Source organism: Eleutherodactylus coqui, chromosome 2 (assembly GCF_035609145.1).
Source record: "Eleutherodactylus coqui strain aEleCoq1 chromosome 2, aEleCoq1.hap1, whole genome shotgun sequence".
NCBI classification, from domain to species: domain Eukaryota; kingdom Metazoa; phylum Chordata; class Amphibia; order Anura; family Eleutherodactylidae; genus Eleutherodactylus; species Eleutherodactylus coqui.
The window spans coordinates 331,462,423-331,483,859 of NC_089838.1; the positions used below are offsets into that span (position 1 = coordinate 331,462,423).

Below are 21,437 nucleotides of genomic sequence, written 5' to 3' on the forward strand. Positions count from 1 at the left end.
ATCTGCATGTAGAAGCTTTGGTCTGTCTATAGAAATCTGTGATTCGGTGACATCCGGTAATTTACTCCTCTGTGTGTGACCTTCCTACCCGTATCCAGGCTGGCGTCACGACAAACTTAAATCTTACTCTACCCAACGCCACATTGTGTAAATGCACATGTGAGAATATTTGTCAGTTTTTGCCCTTTTTTGCCATCCTTGTTACTTTTCTAAAAAAAAAACATACAGGGCTTAGCGAAAAGACTGCGGTCCGCAATGTGCCCTACAGAGGTGTAACTACCACCATAGCAGACATGGCGGCTGACACTGGGCCTGTGTCTTAGGCGACCCAGAAGCCTTGCTGCTCCTGAGACTGTGATTACTGACCTCCTGGAATGATTTCAGAATGATGCCCCCAATTGGTAATAATGCCCCCTGGACACTGCAGAAAATCAGCAAATAGGCAAAGTTTGCCGAAAGGTATGCTGGGAATGGCATGGGTGAAATAAAAAGCTGCTCATTTTGCAATAACTATTCATTTATTCGATGGGGTGCTTGTGGGTCGAACTGGAGTGAAGGGTTCGACATCGCCACCCACGTCCATCTTCACAACAATCTCTTCTCACAGCCTGGCATGAGGAAGGGCGAGCTATCCCTGCCCAGACTTACAGAGGACTTGTGGAAAGTCTGCCTACACTTCGTGTAATACAAGCAGAAGGAGGACCGACACGTTATTAAATAAAATAATAAAGCACTTTTTAGGAAAAACATGCAGAGTCCAAATACTTTTGTTCATATAGTGCGTATATATATATATAGTTTCTCTCCTTTTATTCCCCCCCTTCATTTCCTTTACACTCCTTTTACTTCTGGTTTCACACTGTTCATGCTGTAATGACTTCACCAACCTCCTGGTTTGTCAGAGCAGCCCCCATGTGACTGAAGGCGTTCATCCCAAAAGGGGTATCTAATGCGCTGCTTTTAATATGCCTATCCTGTTGCCTCTCTAACTTTCTCTGGAGTGCTGCGGTGACATACCAGTTCTTTATATCTGCATAACCATATATTCTGATGTCACTACAGGGCAGGAGCCAACCCCGGAGTGACAGGCAGAAGGGGGGACAGAGAGCCCCCTGTTTGAGATCATTAAAGGTCTTAGCAATGAGACCCCTACCAAACAGCAGGTTACCCCCTATCCTGTGAGCTTAGTGTGGACGGGGGATAACTTGTGATCTTGGTATGACCCCTTCATCATACTTATACAGTTCAAATCAGGGCTGCCAACTGTCAAAAAATTCCTGGACAGCCCATATAAATAGCACACGTTCTTCCAGCATCCCTGAAAATAGTACTCTGTCTGATTTTTTATTTGCGGTGGTTCACACTTCAGCCGGTTATTACGGCTGTAATTCTTGTCATTGTCCAGCTCACAGTAACTGCTGGTAATGAGATCATATCAGTATCCGGCTACAGGCAGGAATCACTTATAGTCATTATTAGGATGGTTTTCCAATGAAATAAATGTTGGTTGTCTGTGATTGTTCAGAAAAAGGAAAAAAATCCTGTTGACAGCCCAGATATAAATGTAAGATAAATGTCTCCTGGATATAATCTTCTTCCCATCATGTTAGCACTTACCTTCCTCTAACTGGGATTCAGCTTCCCGCATCTTCAGGTCATCGATGACACGAGAATTGTGCTTGTAGAAAGAGCGATAAACTTCCTCCTTATCCCAGTAATCCCGGTCTCTGATACTCTCATACAGACGTCTCATCTTCTCCTCGGGGTGTCTTGGTCTCATTATACTGTCACACTCTTCCACTGTCAGCAGATCCTCACGGCGCAGATCATATATGACTAGATCTACATTCGTTATTCTGTGAATTAGATCCTCTCTGTGTCGGTCTATAAAGTGACCTCCATCTGTAGAGACAAATACAAGAATCACACAGAGGAGAAAGGGTTAATCTAACGTCATGATGTCATTGTAGAGTAGATGATGTCAGTGATGCCGGCAGAGAAGGACATTCTGTCTACATGTGGCGGGTAGTGGTGGGACAACAGGACAGGACGGCGCGGCAGCGGACAGACCAGCTTATGGTTATATTAATAAACTCCCCTGAACTGACCCCAGAATACTCTTCCCGCTCCGTAGGACAGACGGTACCGGAACGCTGCATAATAACCTGAACCGCAAGTCACACTTACAATGTTGGGGCTTTTGGAAAGGCACTCGAATCCCAACTGAATCATTAGGTCTCCATCAGTATATAGCATACTAAACATTTCCAGACCCGCAGTCTTGCACTATCCTCGCGGCCTCAAGGACCAAAGAAAGAAAATGTCTGCAATTAATACAGATTGTCTCTATCATAAATCTACCATCACTCATAAATTACAAGCCCCCACCATACGAGTGAACGGTACATCAAAACGGCAGTACATCACTTATTATAGATTCTCTTTAGCCGGTCGCGCTTCCATAAGGGACCTTGTCATCCCAGTACATGCCCATTAATAACCCCCAGACAACCAGTACAGATCATTAACATATCAACACGTTGTAGGCCATCAAGTTAACGCTTACGCGTGTCCGTCACAGTCTGCAAAGTCCATAAAGTGCAGCACACAAGTCAGTCATTCGAGGCCAGACTCACGTGGCGGGAATCTGTGCATCAGTGACAACATACTGTCCTCCACTGGGACCGAGTCCCATACAGAATGGAAACCTCACTCACCTTCCAAGGGGTCCCTGTGTTTCTCCAAATCATGGCTTCTTCCTGTACTCCGTAACTGAACTTCCAATGCTGCAAAGTAAGAATGCTTTTTATAATAGAAGTGCTAATATTTGATTTTTGTCAATTAACAAAAGACTGAACAGAAGAGGACTCTAATTTACATTGATATTAGGAGTAACCGCCCTTCACCGCCCAATCAGCATCAGTTCTTCTCGGCGCACTCACACACAGTCCGGTACTTTGTAGGATTATATCAGCTGTATGAGGAACCAATTATAGCGAACAGCTGATAAATGTGGAATCGCTGTAATCACATTGTGCCACAGAAGAAAGATGTCATTAATACAGGGAACCCCATAATAAAGTACAACTACAGGAGTAATGGCAGATCTGCGGTTTGTTATCCCTCACCGCCAAAATGCTAATTAATATTAAATAGAGATGAGCCAGTACCAAAATGCTCGGGTGCTCGTTGCTCGAGTCGAACTTTTTGTAATGCTCGAGAGCTCGTTTCGAGTAACGAACATAATTGAAGTCAATGGGCGACTCGAGCATTTTTCAGGGTGACCGATGCTCCGGATAGGGGAGGTTGTGAATCACCTGAAAACAACAGAAAGTCATGGAAACACCACAGAAACTGATAGGGAACAGCAGGGGCAGCATGCATGGGTGCATCTGAGGCTCCCAGGTCCCACTATTAAGCCACAAAGGGGGCAAGAGTCTGACGGTCACCCCACTAACTACTTGGGACAGGCCATAATCAGCAAGGCACACGCGCTGGCACATCTTAGCCAAGCACCCCACTACCTGCAACCAAGGACATGCTGGCATGACTGTCCAACCCCCCCCCACACGACCCTGCGTCCACAGCGTACTGAATTTTTTTCCTGCGCAGCCTTCAGCTGCCCTCATGCCACACGCTCACTTCATAGCCACACCACCCTCATGTCTATTTATAAGTGCGTCTGCGATGAGGAGAAACCGGAGGCACACACTGCAGAGGGTTGGCAGGGCCAGGCAACGACCCTCTTTGAAATTGTGAACGATAGCCATAGGCGTAGCGTGAGGGGTCGCTGGGGTCGCCATGGCGACCCGGCCCCTGCGCTCAGGGAGCCCCGAGGCCGCCCTCTGCCATACACATATGCACATTTAGTGCATTATTGGCTGACTGCTCTGCAGCACAGCTTTCATCACGCTGTAGGCAGAGCCGCTAGCCTGAGAGGAAGCAGGAAAGAGCAGGGGGAGGAGGAGAGACGCATTCACATGGGCGGGCAGGGACTGATCATGTGCTGCCCCTCCCTCCTGCTGAACGGAAGCTGCTGTGTCCAGGCCCCAGAGTAGGTATATATACTTTTACTATTTTGAACACCAGATAAACACCAGTACCAAATTAACTCGGGCGCAGCTGGCTATATCAGCTAGTCTATCTATCTATATATATATAAAGCTGAAAGCCCTGACTGACTCACTCACTGACTCACTCACTGACTCACTCACTCACTCACTCACTCACTCACTCACTCACTCACTCAATGACTCACTCAATGACTCACTCAATGACTCACTCAATGACTCACTCAATGACTCACTCAATGACTCACTCAATGACTCACTCAATGACTCACTCAATGACTCACTCGCCAAAAGTTCTCCAACTTCCCGATATCGTAAAAACATGAATTTTGGCACGAGCATAGATTATCTCCAAAATAGGAAAAGTAAAACGGTCCCAACTCGACTATTCAATTCTAGCGCTAAAGAATTGGCGTCGAAATTTTACGTACATAATCTAAATCTGTCACTTCCCAATGCCTTAGAAACTTAAAATTTGGCATGAGCATTGATTATGACATAAATAGGAAAAGCTAATGGGTCCCAACTCGATTATTCAATTCTATGCGCAAAAGAATTAGCGTCCAAATTTAAGTACGGAATCTAATTTTCTCACTTTCCGGTGTCATAGAAACAGGAAATTTGGCATGAGCACTGATTATGTCATAAATAGGAAAAGTTAATGGGTCCCAACTCGATTATTTAATTCTATGCGCAAAAGAATTGGCGTCAAAATTTTACGTGCAGAATGTAATTTTTTCACTTTCCGGTGTCATAGAAACGGGAAATTTGGCACGAGCATTGATTATGTCATAAATAGGAAAAGCTAATGGGTCCCAACTCGATTATGCAATTCTAGCACAAAAGAATTGGCGTCAAAATTTTACGTGCGGAATGTAATTTTTTCACTTTCCGGTGTCATAGAAACGGGAAATTTGGCACGAGCATTGATTATGTCATAAATAGGAACAGTTCATAGGTCCCAACTCGATTATTAAATTCTAGCGCAAAAGAATTGGCGTCGAAATTTTACGTGCGGAATGTAATTTTTTCACTTTCCGGTGTCATAGAAACGGGAAATTTGGCACGAGCATTGATTATGTCATAAATAGGAAAAGCTAATGGGTCCCAACTCCATTATTCAATTCTAAGCGCAAAAGAATTAGTGTCCAAATTTTATGTACGTAATCTAATTCTCTCACTTCCTGATGTCATTTTATATAAAGGAAACGTCGCATGGTTGCCTCCCCGTGGTATTTCCTGGGTAACGCAGAGAACTATGCAAAATGGTGAACATATTTTTTTTCCTCAGTATCTCTAAAGTAACCACGACTTCATAAGCTTTACCGCGTGAACACCAGATAAACACCACTACCAAATTAACTCGGGCGAAACCGGGTATATCAGCTAGTATATATATATATAAAGAGGAAAGCCCTCACTGACTGACTCACTGACTGACTGACTCGCAAAAAGTTCTCCAACTTCCCGAAGTCGTAGAAACATGAAATTTGGCACAAGCATAGATTATCTCCAAAATAGGAAAAGTAATTGGGTCCCAACTCGATTATTCAATTCTAGCGCAAATGAATTGGCGTCAAAATTTAAGGTACATAATCTAAATCTCTCACTTCCCAATGTCATAGAAACTTAAAACTTGGCACGGGCATTGATTATGTCATAAATATGAAAAGTTAATGGGTCCCAACTTGATTATTCAATTCTATGCGACAAAGAATTAGCGTCCAAATTTTACGTGCGGAATCTAATTCTTTCACCTCCCAATGTCATAGAAACTCGAAATTTGGCACGGGCATTGATTATGTCATAAATAGGAAAGCTAATGGGTCCCAACTCGATTATTCAATTCTATGCGCAAAAGAATTAGCGTCCAAATTTTACGTACGGAATGTAATTTTCTCACATAGAAACTTAAAATTTGGCATGGGCATTGATTATGTCATAAATAGGAAAAGCTAATGGGTCCCAACTCGATTATTCAATTCTATGCGCAAAAGAATTAGCGTCCAAATTTTACGTACGGAATGTATTTTTCTCACTTTCCCGTGTCATAGAAACGTGACATTTGGCACGAGCATTGATTATGTCATAAATAGGAAAAGCTGGGGGGCGTGGCCTGGATGGCTCTAATGGCAGATGTCTGCTAGTTAGATCTGCTGTCTAACACACCAAAAGCAACCCACAGCAACGCCAGAGGATCGCAAAACTTACCCTGGAGGTGTCTGAAGGTGTCCTGCACAGAATGCTGACAAGGAGGAGACAGTCTAAGGGCGCCCACCCACTGGCGATTTTTTTCTCTGCGAAATTTGCAGCATTTTTTTCTCTGCAGTGGTCTATGGGACTTGTAATGTTAAAATCGCGATCGCGCAAAATCGCGATTTCGCGGTAAATTGTGATTTTGCGCGATCGCGATTTTAACATTACAAGTCCCATAGACCACTGCAGAGAAAAAAATGCTGCGAATTTCGCAGGGAAAAAAATCACCAGTGGGTGGGCGCCCTAAGACAGGTCCCAAGCGCTTAACAGACTTCTTCCCAGCGCGCAGCACTGCAGGAGATCCAACAGAGGAGGACATGGCCGACAAAGCAGAGCATGGTGAGCAGTCGGAGGCAGTGGGAGGGGGGGACCCAGCACTTAAGAGCAGTGAAAAGAGAGCTTCCCCTAGGCCCTCGCCTCCTCGGCAAGCCCTGCAGATAAAATCCTCTCAGATTACAGCACAGGATATGTCTCACACAGAGCAACAGGAACAGAGAGGGGGGAAGGCATCCCAGCCCAGTGCAAAGAAGAGAGGGGGGGGGGCCCGGGCAGCCTGTCACCATCTTCTCCCACACAGTCACAAGCAAGTGCAGAGAGTAGGAATACAGTCTCCCCCAGAGTGAGCCCTGAAAAAAGAAAACCCAGAAGAGAGGAACCCCTGCAGTACACTTCATTGCATTACAATCTAGATGATGGGGAGATTGTAGACCCTATTCTTAATATAGAATGTTCCAGCCAGGCGGCATCCGAATTCTTTATAAGGAACATGGTGCTAGCATTAAGAGACTCCCTTAAAAATGACCTATCTGAGCTCAACAACAGAGTTGGCTCTGCTATATCAGACCTAGGAGACAGAGTGGACCATTTGGAGAACAAAACAAGTGAAATTACTAGCTCACATAATGAGCTTATAGATGCTCATTATAAACTGGAAGAGGAGTTTGAATATCTAAAACACAAAATGGCGGACATGGAGGACCGCAATAGGCGTAATAACGTCAAGTTTAGAGGAATCTCAGATACAGTTAAACCAGAAGATTTAAACAAATATGTTAGAGATCTCATCAAAACCCTCCTGCCTGATTCCAAACCAGAGGAGCATATTCTGGACAGAATTCATAGGCTCCCTAAACCTAGGAATATCCCTGAAAGAGCTCCCAGGGATGTGATAGCTAGAGTGCATTTCTTCCATATTAAGGACGAGCTCATGAAAATCTCTAGAAACCTCAAGGAATTACCCCACCCATTTGAAGATATCAAACTTTTTTCCAACTTCTCACAAATCACAATGCTAGCTCGCAAGATGTTTCTCCCAGTAACGACAACTCAGAAATCACAAAATCCTTTACAGATGGGGATTCCCAACTAAGCTCCTTATCAACAAAGAGGGAACTTTCAATGTCATTAACTCACCGGAAGAGGGTATAGGGTTGCTGAAAAAATGGAACCTCCCCATTCCAAAGGAGGGAGGCCCCCTTCAAGTCGCCAAAGATTGGTCCTACAAACAGGCTTCCAAAGCAAATAAGAAACCTTCTACTCTCCGTTGATGGTTTATGCGGAGAAACCTCCACTTCCACACGCGGTCCTCGAATCAGCTTATTAGATACCATCCGTTAGATGGCTGAACTGTGTTTACCCCTGACCAAGACCTTTTAATGGGCTTTCACCGGCCCCATACTCTGAAAAGGTCCCATTCTACCTTGTTTACCCGAATCTCTCCTGCGTTATGTGAGACTCACCAGTTTTTTCTTCCCACAAGCAATCCTATCTCATTCTTATTTTTTCAAACCATGATCCTCCTCTTGATTTTGTCTAACAGCACCATGACTTGGTACCAGATTAACCCAGTGGCCGACGGGGCGGCAGTCAAGAGCAACTCACTGGTCTTACAAGCATTTCCCAGACACTTTAAATGGAGCTAAGACTGTTGTCTTTAAATGTGAGAGGGCTTAATTCCCCATTCAAAAGATCGTCACTGTGGAGGGAGGCTCTCTCCTCCAAAGCGGACATACTATGCATACAGGAAACTCATTTTGCCAGAAAAAAAACTCCCACTTTTTCCCACCCCAGGTTCTCTACAATATTCTCAGCTACCGCTGTTAAGAAAAAAGCAGGTGTATCAATTGCTATAAGAGACTATGTAAATTTTCAGCTTCTGGAGCAGATAGTGGATGATGGGGGTAGATATTTAATTTTGATTTGTAAAATTGAAAATTTTCTCGTGACCCTAGCCAATATCTATGCGCCTAACCAAGGGCAACTTAGGTTTATGAACAGAGTCATGAGAAAAATAAAAAAGGTACAGCAAGGTAATCTAATTTTGTGCGGGGACTTTAACATAATAATGGACGGAGACATGGACACCAGCTTCTTGGGTAGGGGGAGAGGCCCGACCATTTCCAACTGGACCCACCAAGCAGAGCTGTTTGACACATTTAGATGTTTGAATGTTAACTCTAGAGAATATACATTCTATTCGCCCCGTCACAGGTCGTTTTCTAGGATCGACCTGTTCCTGGGAGATCTCCCAATTCTTAAGAGAGCTCTTAAAGCAACAATAGGCATAACATCATGGTCTGACCATGCTCCGATAATACTCAAACTAAAAGTGGGTCCCCAGGCCCCAGCATATGGGAGCTGGAGAAATAACACTTTCCTATTGAAAGTACCCAGATACGAAAAGAAAATAAGAGAAACATTGGAGGAGTATTTCCGTCTTAACGATTCCCCAGAAATGTGTCGATCTACTTTATGGAATGCACACAAATCGGTGATTAGAGGGGTGATGATACAGCAAGGTCATATTCACAAAAGGGAAAGAGAAATATTACTCAAAAACACTCTAGGCAAACTTAAAGAATTAGAAAAGGATCTTGCTACTTCACCATCTACTCTCAAACACAATGCCCTCTTAGAAACAAGACTTAAAGTTCGGGACATTCTTATAACCGAACATGAAAAGAACCTGAAAAACCTAAAATCCGCATATTATACTAGCAACAATAAATTTACCAGCTTGATGGCAAATAGAGTCAAGCAAAAGAGAATTAAAGGTAAAATTCCCTATGTAATAGACCCAAGCTCAGGTTGCAAGACCTCTAACCCAATAGAAAGCGCTGAAATTTTTAGAAAATTCTATGACTCCCTATACAACTTAAAAAGGGACCCCTCCCTCATACAGCCCACTTAGAGTGAGGTGAATCAATTTCTATCAACAATTCAACTACCAAAGTTAAAACCATATCAATTAGATACATTAAATAGCCCTATTTCACTTCAGGAGATTTTACAGGTTATCAACACTTCCAAGAAAGATAAGGCCCCTGGCCCAGATGGCTTCTCCAATGAATATTTCAAAATCTATAAGTCTCAACTAGCAACTCACATGAGAGAGCTTTTTAATGAGGCAATGGCAAAGGGACACCTACCCCCGGAAATGCTCCAAGCTAATATAGTCACAATACCCAAGCCTGATAAGGACTCCTCTTCCCCGGGCAACTTTAGACCGATCTCCCTATTAAATAGTGACACTAAATTTTATGCAAACATCATGGCGTTGCGTTTTCTAAAAATCACTCCGGACCTTATCCATAGTGACCAGACAGGCTTTGTTAAATGGAGACAAACATCGGACGCCACCAGGAGGTTGTTGAATGTGATGGGGGAGGTGGAGGCCTCACGAACGCCTTGTCTGCTCCTCACTCTGGATGCGGAGAAGGCATTCGACAGGATCCACTGGGGCTATGCCTTCTCAGTACTGAAGAAGCTTGGTTTTGAGGGACCAATTCAAGCATTATATGCCAGAGTCCTGATTAGTGGAGTAATCTCTGATTCATTTGAGATAACAAATGGGACCAGACAGGGGTGCCCTCTATCCCCGACCCTGTTTGTACTAACAATAGAACCCCTGGCAGAGGCAATCCGCATGGAAAGTGATATTAGAGGAGTTCCACTGTCATCTAGACAACATAAGATCAGTCTCTTTGCAGATGACATAATTCTTATGTTAACCTCTCCACTAAATTCCCTCAGAAGGGCAACATCTCTCTTGAACAATTTCGGCAAAATCTTTTATTATAAGATTAACCCAACAAAGTAAAAAATTTTACCTTTAAATATCCCTAGTAAACTCCAAGCTCAGATTAAAAAGGAGTTCCCATATGGATGGGACTTACTTGGTACTAAATATTTGGGTATAACTATCACCTCCCCCTTAAAAAAAACACAATGCAAATGAACTTGAACTCCCTAACAGATGAAATACAAGTAAACCTAAACAAACAATTTCAACAAAACGGAACTCTCTTGGTTGGGAAAAATTGTTGTATATAAAATGATGATACTCCCAAAAATCTTATATATATTTCGAACACTTGCGATTAAATGCCCCCAAAAATTAATCCAAGGTCTTCAGAAACAATTAATGTCTTTTATATGGGGCAATAAAAGACCCAGAGTAGCCGCGTCTATTTTGTTCAGTCCTAGAAGACAGGGGGGAATGGGAGTTCCCAACTTAGAAGCATATTTTAAGGCAAGTATAATAAAACAACTTAGAGCTTGGTGCGTGCCGCATCAGGGGATTAGTTGGCCCAACATAGAACAGAGTGTCTTGGGAAAAAAGACTCTCCGCAATCTTCTACTCATTTCTATTTTGGACCCCAATATAGCTACACCAAAATCTCCTACAATTGAAACAGCAATTAAAACCTGGCAACAACTGTTCCAAGTGTCCATAGATCATTCCCCTAGAAGAAATATCTCCCTCCCAGTAGATCTACTAGAATTTTGGTCAGAAAACTTAACAATGCAAAACTGGAAAAGACGAGGGATCAACCTAATCTCAGATTTGGCTGAAGGTGCAAAAATGAAACCCTTCGGCTCCTTGCAGAAAGAATTTAGCCTCCCGGGTGGAGAGTTTTTCTTATACTCTCAAATCAATAGTTTATGGCCCAGGGTATCCGGCCTAAAGATTTCTTTACCCCTATACATGTATAGATATTTATACGACCCCCCGTCTTACAACCCGAAACTCAAAAACCTGTATGAAATATTTTGTGGAACGGGAGATTACAATCAAAATATCTATAAAAAAAGCCCACTTACTGAACTGGGAAAAAGATTTGGGCCAGTCTTTCACACCTGCTCAATGGAAGATTGCACATTCATGGGCCAGTAAAGCCTCTTCCTGTGCTACCCTAATGGAAGTTCATAGCAAAGTCATCACCAGATGGTATAGATCCCCGGTGAGACTATCCCTTGTCAGAGGGGGGGTAATGTTACCATACAGCGCGGCATGGGGTCCCGCGGTCGGCGCGCGTCGCTCCGGCGTCGGCTCCGGCGGCCTGGAGCCCTGTGTCGAGGTTATCCCAGCAGCTTGGGGCGGCCGGTGGGCGGCGGTGTGGGCGTGTCCGCCCATAGGGTGCCGCACGTACTCCTCCGTTCTTATACAGCAGGGGGTGGAGTGGCCTCCTCCCACTCTCCGCCCCTGGGCGGAGCCGTGTGGTTAAAAGACTGGCAGTGAATTTAGCTCACTGCCAGTTATTGGTTCTGCTTTCATCTAGTCAGTCTGTCTGCAGTTTACCTCAGCCAGTCTCTAGTTGTCTGTCAGCGCCTTCTGTCTTTCTCAGTCTGTTTCTGTTGGTCCTGTTAGCCTCTAGTTAGGTCTGTCCTAGTCAGCACTAGTTGCTATTCAGTGTCCTGTCTAATTGCCTGTGAGCTCCATCTACAGCCCTGCTTGTACTTGTAAGTTCTGTTGGTTTGTTCCACCTGCCTCTTCTGTCGGCACTCTGTCCCCCGTTAGTGAGTTTCCATCTAGGTAGTTGCCAGGTCCCTAGCCAGAGCAGGGACCGCCGCCCAGTTGTCCGCCTGGGGTTAGTCAGGGCCGAGGCAAGTAGGCAGGGACAGTGGGGTTGCGGGAAGACCAGGGCACCCCACCTGGCGCTCGGGGGGGGGGCAGAGTGCCGTAACATATATCTTATGTCAAATCTAATTGGACATTCAAGGCATGCATTGTTAATACTCTATGATGTTAATGCAAACAAACTCAATAAAAATAATTGAACAAAAAATAGGAAAAGCTAATGGGTCCCAACTTTATTATTTAATTCTATGCGCAAAAGAATTAGCGTCCAAATTTTACGTACGGAATGTATTTTTCTCACTTTCCACTGTCATAAAAATGTGAAATTTGGCACGAGCATTGATTATGTCATAAATAGGAAAAGCTAATGCGTCCCAACTCGATTATTCAATTCTATGCGCAAAAGAATTAGCGTCCAAATTTTACGTACGGAATGTAATTTTCTCACTTTTCGGTGTCATAGAAACGTGAAATTTGGCAGGAGCATTGATTATGTCATAAATAGGAAAAGCTAATGGGTCCAACTCGATTGTTCAATTCTAAGCGCAAAAGAATTAGCATCCAAATTTTACGTACGGAATCTAATTCTCTCACTTCCTGATGTCATTTTATATAAAGCAAACGTCGCATGGTTACCTCCCCGTGGTGTTTCCTGGGTAACGCAGAGAACTATTCAAAATGGTGAACATATGTTTTTCCTCAGTATCTCTAAAGTAACCACGACTTCATAAGATTTCCGTGTGAACACCAGATAAACACCAGTACCAAATTAACTCGGGCGAAGTCTGGTAAATCAGCTAGTGTGTTATATTACACACACTTTATATATTACAATGCAATATATATAGGTGTGTGTGTGTGATATATACATCAGGTGTGTGTAATATATCACACGCACTATATATTACACACCCATTATATAGTACACACACACATATCTATATATATAAAGACGAAAGCCCTCACTGACTCACTCACTGACTCACTGACTGACTGACTGACTGACTCGCCAAAAGTTCTCCAACTTCCCGATGTCGTAGAAACATGAAATTTGGCACAAGCATAGATTATCTCCAAAACAGGAAAAGTAATTGAGTCCCAACTCGATTATTCAATTCTAGCGCAAAAGAATTGGCGTCGAAATTTTACATACATTATCTAAATCTGTCACTTCCCAATGTCATAGAAACTTAAAATTTGGCCCGAGCATTGATTATGACATAAATAGGAAAAGTTAATGGGTCCCAACTCGATTATTCAATACTATGCGCAAAAGAATTAGCGTCCAAATTTTACGTACGGAATGTAATTCTCTCACTTCCCGGTGTTATAGAAATTCGAAATTTGGCAGGAGCATTGATTATGTCATAAATAGGAAAAGCTAATGGGTCCCAACTCCATTATTCAATTCTAGCGCAAAAGAATTGGCGTCAAAATTTTACGTGCTTAATGTAATTTTTTCACTTTCCGGTGTCATAGAAACAGGAAATTTGGCACAAGCATTGATTATGTCATAAATAGGAAAAGCTAATGGGTCCCAACTCGATTATTCAATTCTATGCGCAAAAGAATTAGCGTCCAAATTTTACGTCTGGAATGTAATTTCTTCACTTTCCGGTGTCATAGAAATGTGAAATTTGGCACGAGCATTGATTATGTCATAAATAGGAAAGGCTAATGGGTCCCAACTCGATTATTCAATTCTATGCGCAAAATAATTAGCATCCAAATTTTACGTCCGGAATGTAATTTCTTCACTTTCCGGTGTCATAGAAAAAGGAAATTTGGCACTAGCATTGATTATGTCATAAATAGTAAAAGCTAATGGGTCCCAACTTGATTATTCAATTCTATGCGCAAAAGAATTAGCGTCAAAATTTTATGTCCGGAATGTAATTTTCTCACTTTCCGGTGTCATAGAAACGGGAAATTTGGCACGAGCATTGATTGTGTCATAAACAGGAAAGGCTAATGGGTCCCAACTCGATTATTCTACACTAGCGCAAAAGAATTGGCGTCGAAATTTTACATGCGGAATGTAATTTTTTCACTTTCCGGTGTCATAGAAACAGGAAATTTGGCACGAGCATTGATTATGTCTAGAGATGAGCGAGCACAAAAATGCTCGGGTGCTCGTTACTCGGGTCGAAATTTTCGCGATGCTCGAGGGTTCGTTTCGAATAACGAACCCCATTGAAGTCAATGGGCGACCTGAACATTTTTGTATATCGCCGATGCTCGCTAAGGTTTCCATTTGCGAAAATCTGGGCAATTCAAGAAAGTGATGGGAACACCACAGCAACGAATAGGGCAGGCGAGGGGCTACATGTTGGGCTGCATCTCAAGTTCCCAGGTCCCACTATTAAGCCACAATAGCGGCAAGAGTGGCCCCCCCCCTCCCAACAAGTTTTATTTCTGAAAAGCCCTCATTAGCAATGCATACCTTAGCTAAGCACCACACTACCTCCAACAAAGCACAATCACTGCCTGCATGACACTCCGCTGCCACTTCTCCTGGGTTACATGCTGCCCAACCCCCCCCCCCTTTCCCCGCACGACACAGTGTCCACAGCGCACACCAAATTGTCCCTGCGCAGCCTTCAGCTGCCCTCATGCCACACCACCCTCATGTCTATTTATAAGTGCGTCTGCCATGACGAGGAACCGCAGGCACACACTGCAGAGGGTTGGCACGGCTAGGCAGCGTCCCTCTTTAAAAGGGGCGGGGCGATAGCCCACAATGCTGTACAGAAGCAATGAGAAATATAATCCTGTGCCACCGCCATCAGGAGCTGCACACGTGGACATAGCAACGGGGAACCTATGTGCCACACACTATTCATTCTGTCAAGGTGTCTGCATGCCCCAGTCAGACCGCGGTTTTTTTATAAATAGTCCCAGGCAGGTACAACTCCGTAATGGGAATTCCATGTGGACCCACAGCATGGGTGGGTGCCAGGAAGCCACCGGCGGTACATAAATATATCCCATTGCATTGCCCATCACAGCTGAGGTAATGTCATGTTTAATGCAGGTGGGCTTCGGCCCACACTGCATGCCCCAGTCAGACTGGGGTTCTTTAGAAGTGGACAGATGTAGTTACAACTCCGTGTAGACCCACAGCATGGGTGGCTCCCTGGAACCCACCGGCGGTACATAAATATATCCCATTGCAGTGCCCAACACAGCTGAGGTAATGTCGTGCTTAATGCAGGTGGGCTTCGGCCCACACTGCATGGCCCAGTCAGACTGGGGTTCTTTAGAAGTGGACACATGCAGTTACAACTCCGTGTGGACCGACAGCATGGGTGGGTGCCAGGAAGCCACCGGCGGTACATAAATATATCCCATTGCAGTGCCCAACACAGCTGATGTAACGTCAGCTGTAATGCAGGTGGGCTAAAAATTAATTGGATTACACTGTAGGCGAGGGCCCCCAAAAATTGGTGTACCAACAGTACTAATGTACCTCAGAAAAATTGGCCATGCCCAACCAAGAGGGCAGGTGAAACCCGTTAATCGCTATGGTTAATGTGGCTTAACTGGTAACTAGGCCTGGAGGCAGCCCAGTTAAAATAAAAATTGGTTGAGGTGAAAGTTTCAACGCTTTAATGAGCATTGAAACGTATAAAAATTGTTTAGAAAAATTATATGACTGAGCCTTGTGGGCCTAAGAAAAATTGCCCGTTCGGCGTGATTATGTGAGGTTTCAGGAGGAGGAGGAGGAATATTATACACAGATTGATGAAGCAAAAAGGTCCCCGTTTTTGATGGTGATAGAGAACGATGCTTCCATCCGCGGGTGTAGCCTACGTATTGCTTAGGTATCGCTGCTGTCCGCTGGTGGAGAAGAGAAGTCTGGGGAAATCCAGGCTTTGTTCATCTTGATGAGTGTAAGCCTGTCGGCACTGTCGGTTGACAGGTGGGTACGCTTATCCGTAATGATTCCCCCAGCCACACTAAACACACTCTCTGACAAGACACTAGCCGCAGGACAAGCAAGCACCTCCAGGGCATACAGCGCGAGTTCAGGCCACGTGTCCAGCTTCGACACCCAGTAGTTGTAGGGGGCAGAGGCGTCACCGAGGACGGTCGTGCGATTGGCTACGTACTCCCTCACCATCCTTTTACAGTGCTTCCGCCAACTCAGCCTTGACTGGGGACCGGTGACACAGTCTTGCTAGGGAGCCAGAAAGCTGGCAAAGGCCTTGGAGAATGGTCCCCTGCCTGCGCTGTACATGCTGCCTGATCTCTGCGCCTCCCCTGCTACCTGGCCCTCGGAACTGCGCCTTCGGCCACTAGCGCTGTCGGATGGGAAGTTTACCATCAGTTTGTCCACCAGCGACCTGTGGTATAGCATCATTCTCGAACCCCTTTCCTCTTCGGGAATGAAAGTGGAAAGGTTCTCCTTATACCGTGGGTCGAGCAGTGTGTACACCCAGTAATCCGTAGTGGGCAGAATGCGTGTAACGCGAGGGTCACTAGAAAGGCATCCTAACATGAAGTCAGCCATGTGTGCCAGGGTACCTGTACGCAACACATGGCTGTCCTCACTAGGAAGATCACTTTCAGGATCCTCCTCCTTCTCCTCCTCCTCTGGCCATACACGCTGAAAGGATGACAGGCAAGCAGCATGTGTACCCTGAGCAGTGGGCCAAGCTGTCTCTTCCCCCTCCTCCTCATGCTCCGCCCCCTCCTCCTCCTCCTCCTCAACGCGCTGAGATATAGACACGAGGGTGCTCTGACTATCCAGCGACATACTGTCTTCCCCCGCCTCCGTTTCCGAGTGCAAAGCGTCTGCCTTTATGCGTTGCAGGGAACTTCTTAAGAGGCATAGCAGAGGAATGGTGACGCTAATGATTGCAGCATCCCCGCTCAGAATCTGGGTAGACTCCTCAAAGTTTCCAAGGACCTGGAAGATGGCTGCCAACCAGGCCCACTCTTCTGTAAATAATTGAGGAGGCTGACTCCCACTACGCCGCCCACGTTGGAGTTGGTATTCCGCAATAGCTCTACGCTGCTCATAGAGCCTGGCCAACATGTGGAGCGTAGAGTTCCACTGTGTGGGCACGTCGCACAGCAATCGGTGCACTGGCAGATGAAACCGATGTTGCAGGGTCCGCAGGGTGGCAGCGTCCGTCTTGGAGTTGCGGAAATGTGCGCTGACCCGGCGCACCTTTCCGAGCAGGTATGACAAGTGTCAGGGAGATATAGTGGCCCTGCCCGCCTGTGCTTGTCCACGTGTCTGTTGTTAAGTGGACCTTGGCAGTAACCGCGTTGGTGAGGGCGCGTACAATGTTGCAGGAGACGTGGTCGTGCAGGGCTGGGACGGCACATCGGGAAAAGTAGTGGCGACTGGGAACCGAGTAGCGCGGGGCCGCCGCCGCCATCATGCTTTTGAAAGCCTCCGTTTCCACAAGCCTATACGGCAGCATCTCCAGGCTGATCACTTTGGCAATGTGCACGTTTAACGCTTGAGCGTGCGGGTGCGTGGCGGCGTACTTGCGCTCACGCTCAAACAGTGGCGCTAGCGACGTCTGGACGCTGCGCTGAGAGACATTGCTGGATGGGGCCGAGGACAGCGGAGGTGAGGGTGTGGGTGCAGGCCAGGAGATGGTAGTGCCTGTGTCGTGAGAGGTGGGTTGGATCTCAGTGGCAGGTTGGGACACTGGGGGAGAGGCAGTGAACGGCCTTCGTCCCACCTTGTGGGGTGCTTGGCCATCATATGCCTGCGCATGCTAGTGGTGGTGGCTTCCCAGCTGATCTTGGCGCGACAAAGGTTGCACACCACTGTTCGTCGGTCGTCAGGAGTCTCTGTGAAAAACTGCCACACCGTTGAGCACCTTGACCTCTGCAGGGTGGCATGGCGCGAGGGGGCGCTTTGGGAAACATTTGATGGATTATTCGGTCTGGCCCTGCCTCTACCCCTGGCCACCGCACTGGCTCGGCCTGTGCCCACACCCTGACTTGGGCCTCCGCGTCCTCGCCCGCGTCCACGTCCTATAGGCCTACCCCTACCCCTCAGCATGGTGTATTTACAGTAGTGCAGAAACAGAACGCTGTAATTAAATGTGCCGCTTATTGGCCTGTGGTTGGAGGCTGACTTCGCTTACGGAACGCACAGCAGAGCCAGGAAATAATTTAGCGCAAGCCTGCTGTAACACTTAGCTGGCTGCGTATGAATTTGGACAACTACCCTCAGCAGAGACCCAGTACACTGAGGGCGGTCACAGGCAGCCCAAATAGAATTTTTTTCACAAAAGTTTGCGGAAAGGCCCACTGCCTATATTCACGAAATATGTCTTCTGTCCCTGCCTCAGCAGCATTACTGTCCCTGGAGTATGTCAAATAACTGCAGAGTGTTGCACTGTGGACTGTAATACAGCACTGATCTAACAGCCAACACAGAGCCAGGAAATAATTTTGCACAAGCCTGCTGTAACACTTAGCTGGCTGCGTATGAATTTGGACAATTACCCTCACCAGAGACCCAGTACACTGAGGGCGGTCAAAGGCAGCCCAAATAGAATTTTTTTCACAAAAGTTTGCGGAAAGGCCCACTGCCTATATTCTATAAATATGTCTTCTGTCCCTGCCTCACAACTACTGGCCCTGGACTATGTATAACTACTGCAGGGCGCAATGCTCTGCATGGCCCATATACCAAAAAAAAAAATGTGCAACACTGCAAAAAGCAGCCTCCACACTACTGCACACGGTTAGATGTGACCCTAAGAAGGACCGTTGGGGTTCTTGAAGCCTAAAATACTCCTAACACTCTCCCTACAGCAACTCCAGCATCAGCAGCACTTTCCCTAAGCTATGTCAGGACGCATCTGTGGCGAGCCGCGGGAGGGGCCGATTTATATACTCGGGTGACACCTGATCTCACCAGCCACTCACAGCAGGGGGGTGGTATAGGGCTTGAACGTCGCAGGGGGAAGTTGTAATGCCTTCCCTGTCTTTCTATTGGCCAGAAAAGTGCGCTAACGTCTCAGAGATGAAATTTTATGTACGGAATCTAATTCTCTCACTTCTTGGTGTAATAGAAACTTGAGGTTTGGCACGGGCATTGATTGTGTCATAAATATGAAAAGCTAATGGGTCCCAACTCGATTATTCAATACAAAGCGCAAAACAATTAGCGTCCAAATTTTACGTACGGAATCTAATTCTTTCACTTCCCGGTGTCATAGAAACTTGAAATTTCGCATAGGCATTGATTGTGTCATAAATAGGAAAAGTTAATGGGTCCCAACTCGATTATACAATTCTCAGCGCAAAATAATTAGCGTCCAAATTTTACTCATGTAATCTAATTCTCTTACTTCCTGATGTCATTTTATATAAAGGAAACGTCGCATGGTAGCCTCCACGTGGTGTTTCCTTGGTAATGCAGAGAACTATGCAAAATGGTGAACATATTTTTTTCCTCAGTATCTCTAAAGTAACCACGACTTCATAAGATTTTCCATGTGAACACCAGTACCAAATTAACTTGGGCGAAGCCGGGTATATCAGCTAGTCCATATCTATAAAGACGAAATTACTCACTGACTCACTCACTGATTCACTCACTGACTCGCCACTAATTCTCCAACTTCCCGATATCGTAGAAACATGAAATTTGGTAAGAGCATAGATTATGTCCAAAATAGGAAAAGTAAAGAGATCCCAACTCATTTATTTAATACTAGCACAAAAGAATTAGCGTCAAAATTTTACGTACATAATCTAAATCCCTCACTTCCCAATGTAATTGAAACTTAAAATTTGTCACAAGCACTGATTGTGTCATAAATAGGAAAAGCTAATAAGTCCCAACTCGATTATTCAATTCTAAGTGCAAAAGATTTAGCATCCAAATTTTATGAACGGAATGCAATTCTCTCACTTTCCGGTGTCATAGAAATGTGAAGTTTGGAACAGGCATTGGTAATGTCATAAATAGAAAAAGCTAATTGGTCCCAACTCCATTGTTCAATTCTAAGCGCAAAAGAATTAGCGTCCAAATTTTACGTACGGAATCTAATTCTCTTACTTCCTGGTGTCATAGAAACTCGAAATTTGGCATGAGCATTGATTATGTCATAAATAGGAAAAGTTAATGGGTCCCAACTCGATTATTCAATTGTATGCGCAAGAGAATTAGCGTCCAAATTTTACGTACGTAATCTAATTCTCTCACTTCCCGATTCCATAGAAACGTGAAATTTTGCACATGTTACGGCACTCTGCCCCCCGAGCGCTAGTTGGGGTGCCCTGATCTCCTGCACCCCACTGTCCCTGCCTACTTGCCTCGGCCCTGGCTAACCCCAGGCGGACAACTGGGCGGCAGTCCCTGCGCTGGCTAGGGACCTGGCGACTGCCTAGATGGAACTACTAACAGGGGACAGAGTGCCGACAGAAGAGGCAGGTGGAACAGACCAACAAAACTACAAGCAGAGTACGGCTGGAGATGGAGCTCACAGGCAAAACGAAAAGACACTGACGAGCAACTAGATCAGACTAACCCAGACCTGACTAGAGGCTAGCAGAACCAATAACTGGCAGTGAGCTCAGGTCACTGCCAGCCTTTTAACTTAAAGCCTCCGCCCAGGGGCGGAGAGTGGGAGGAGCCGACTCTCCCACTGTTGCATAAGGGAGGTGGAGGAGAGCGGGCGGCACCCTACGGGCGGACACGCCCACGCCGCTACACGCTGGCTGCTCCACGCTGCTGCGCGCTGGCTGCTCCACGCCGCCGGGAGAGCCCTGACAGCATAGCTCCGGGACGCCGAAGCCGACATCGGAGCAGCGCGCGCCGGCCGCGGGACCCAGCGCCGCCCTGCATGGTAACATTACCGCCCCTCTGACGGGGGACCTCCGGGCCCCCGGAAACTCGACCAGGCTTATCTGGAAAACGACGGTGGAACCGCCGTACCAACACGGGAGCATGAACATCACATGCGGCCACCCAGGAATGATCTTCTGGTCGAAAACCCATCCAGGCCACCAAGTACTGTAGGATTCCTCGACACCGATGAGAATCCAGTATCTCCTGGACCTCGTATTCGACTTCATCCCGGACCATGGTGGACGGAGGGGGACCAGAGGTGGGCATCACCGAAGGGACAAAAGGTTTCAGTAGCGACTTATGGAATACCCTGTGAACCCTCCATGTGGCTGGCAACCCCAGCTCGTAGGCGAGTGGGTTCACCACACGTGTGATGGCAAATGGCCCCATGTAACGTGGCGCCAGCTTCAAGGACGGG

General features: G+C 45.9%; 1 protein-coding gene across 1 annotated transcript in view; it reads right to left on the minus strand.

The window, feature by feature from the left end:
• LOC136613053 (NACHT, LRR and PYD domains-containing protein 1b allele 2-like) overlaps nucleotides 1-21,437 on the minus strand; it is a 517,886-nt gene that overhangs the window by 186,531 nt on the left and 309,918 nt on the right. Inside the window, exons 4-5 of the mRNA XM_066593875.1 lie at nucleotides 2,718-2,786; nucleotides 1,618-1,902 (exon numbers count right to left, since the gene is read on the minus strand). Coding sequence (XP_066449972.1) covers nucleotides 1,618-1,902; nucleotides 2,718-2,786 — 354 coding nt within the window. The remainder of the gene's footprint in view (nucleotides 1-1,617; nucleotides 1,903-2,717; nucleotides 2,787-21,437) is intronic.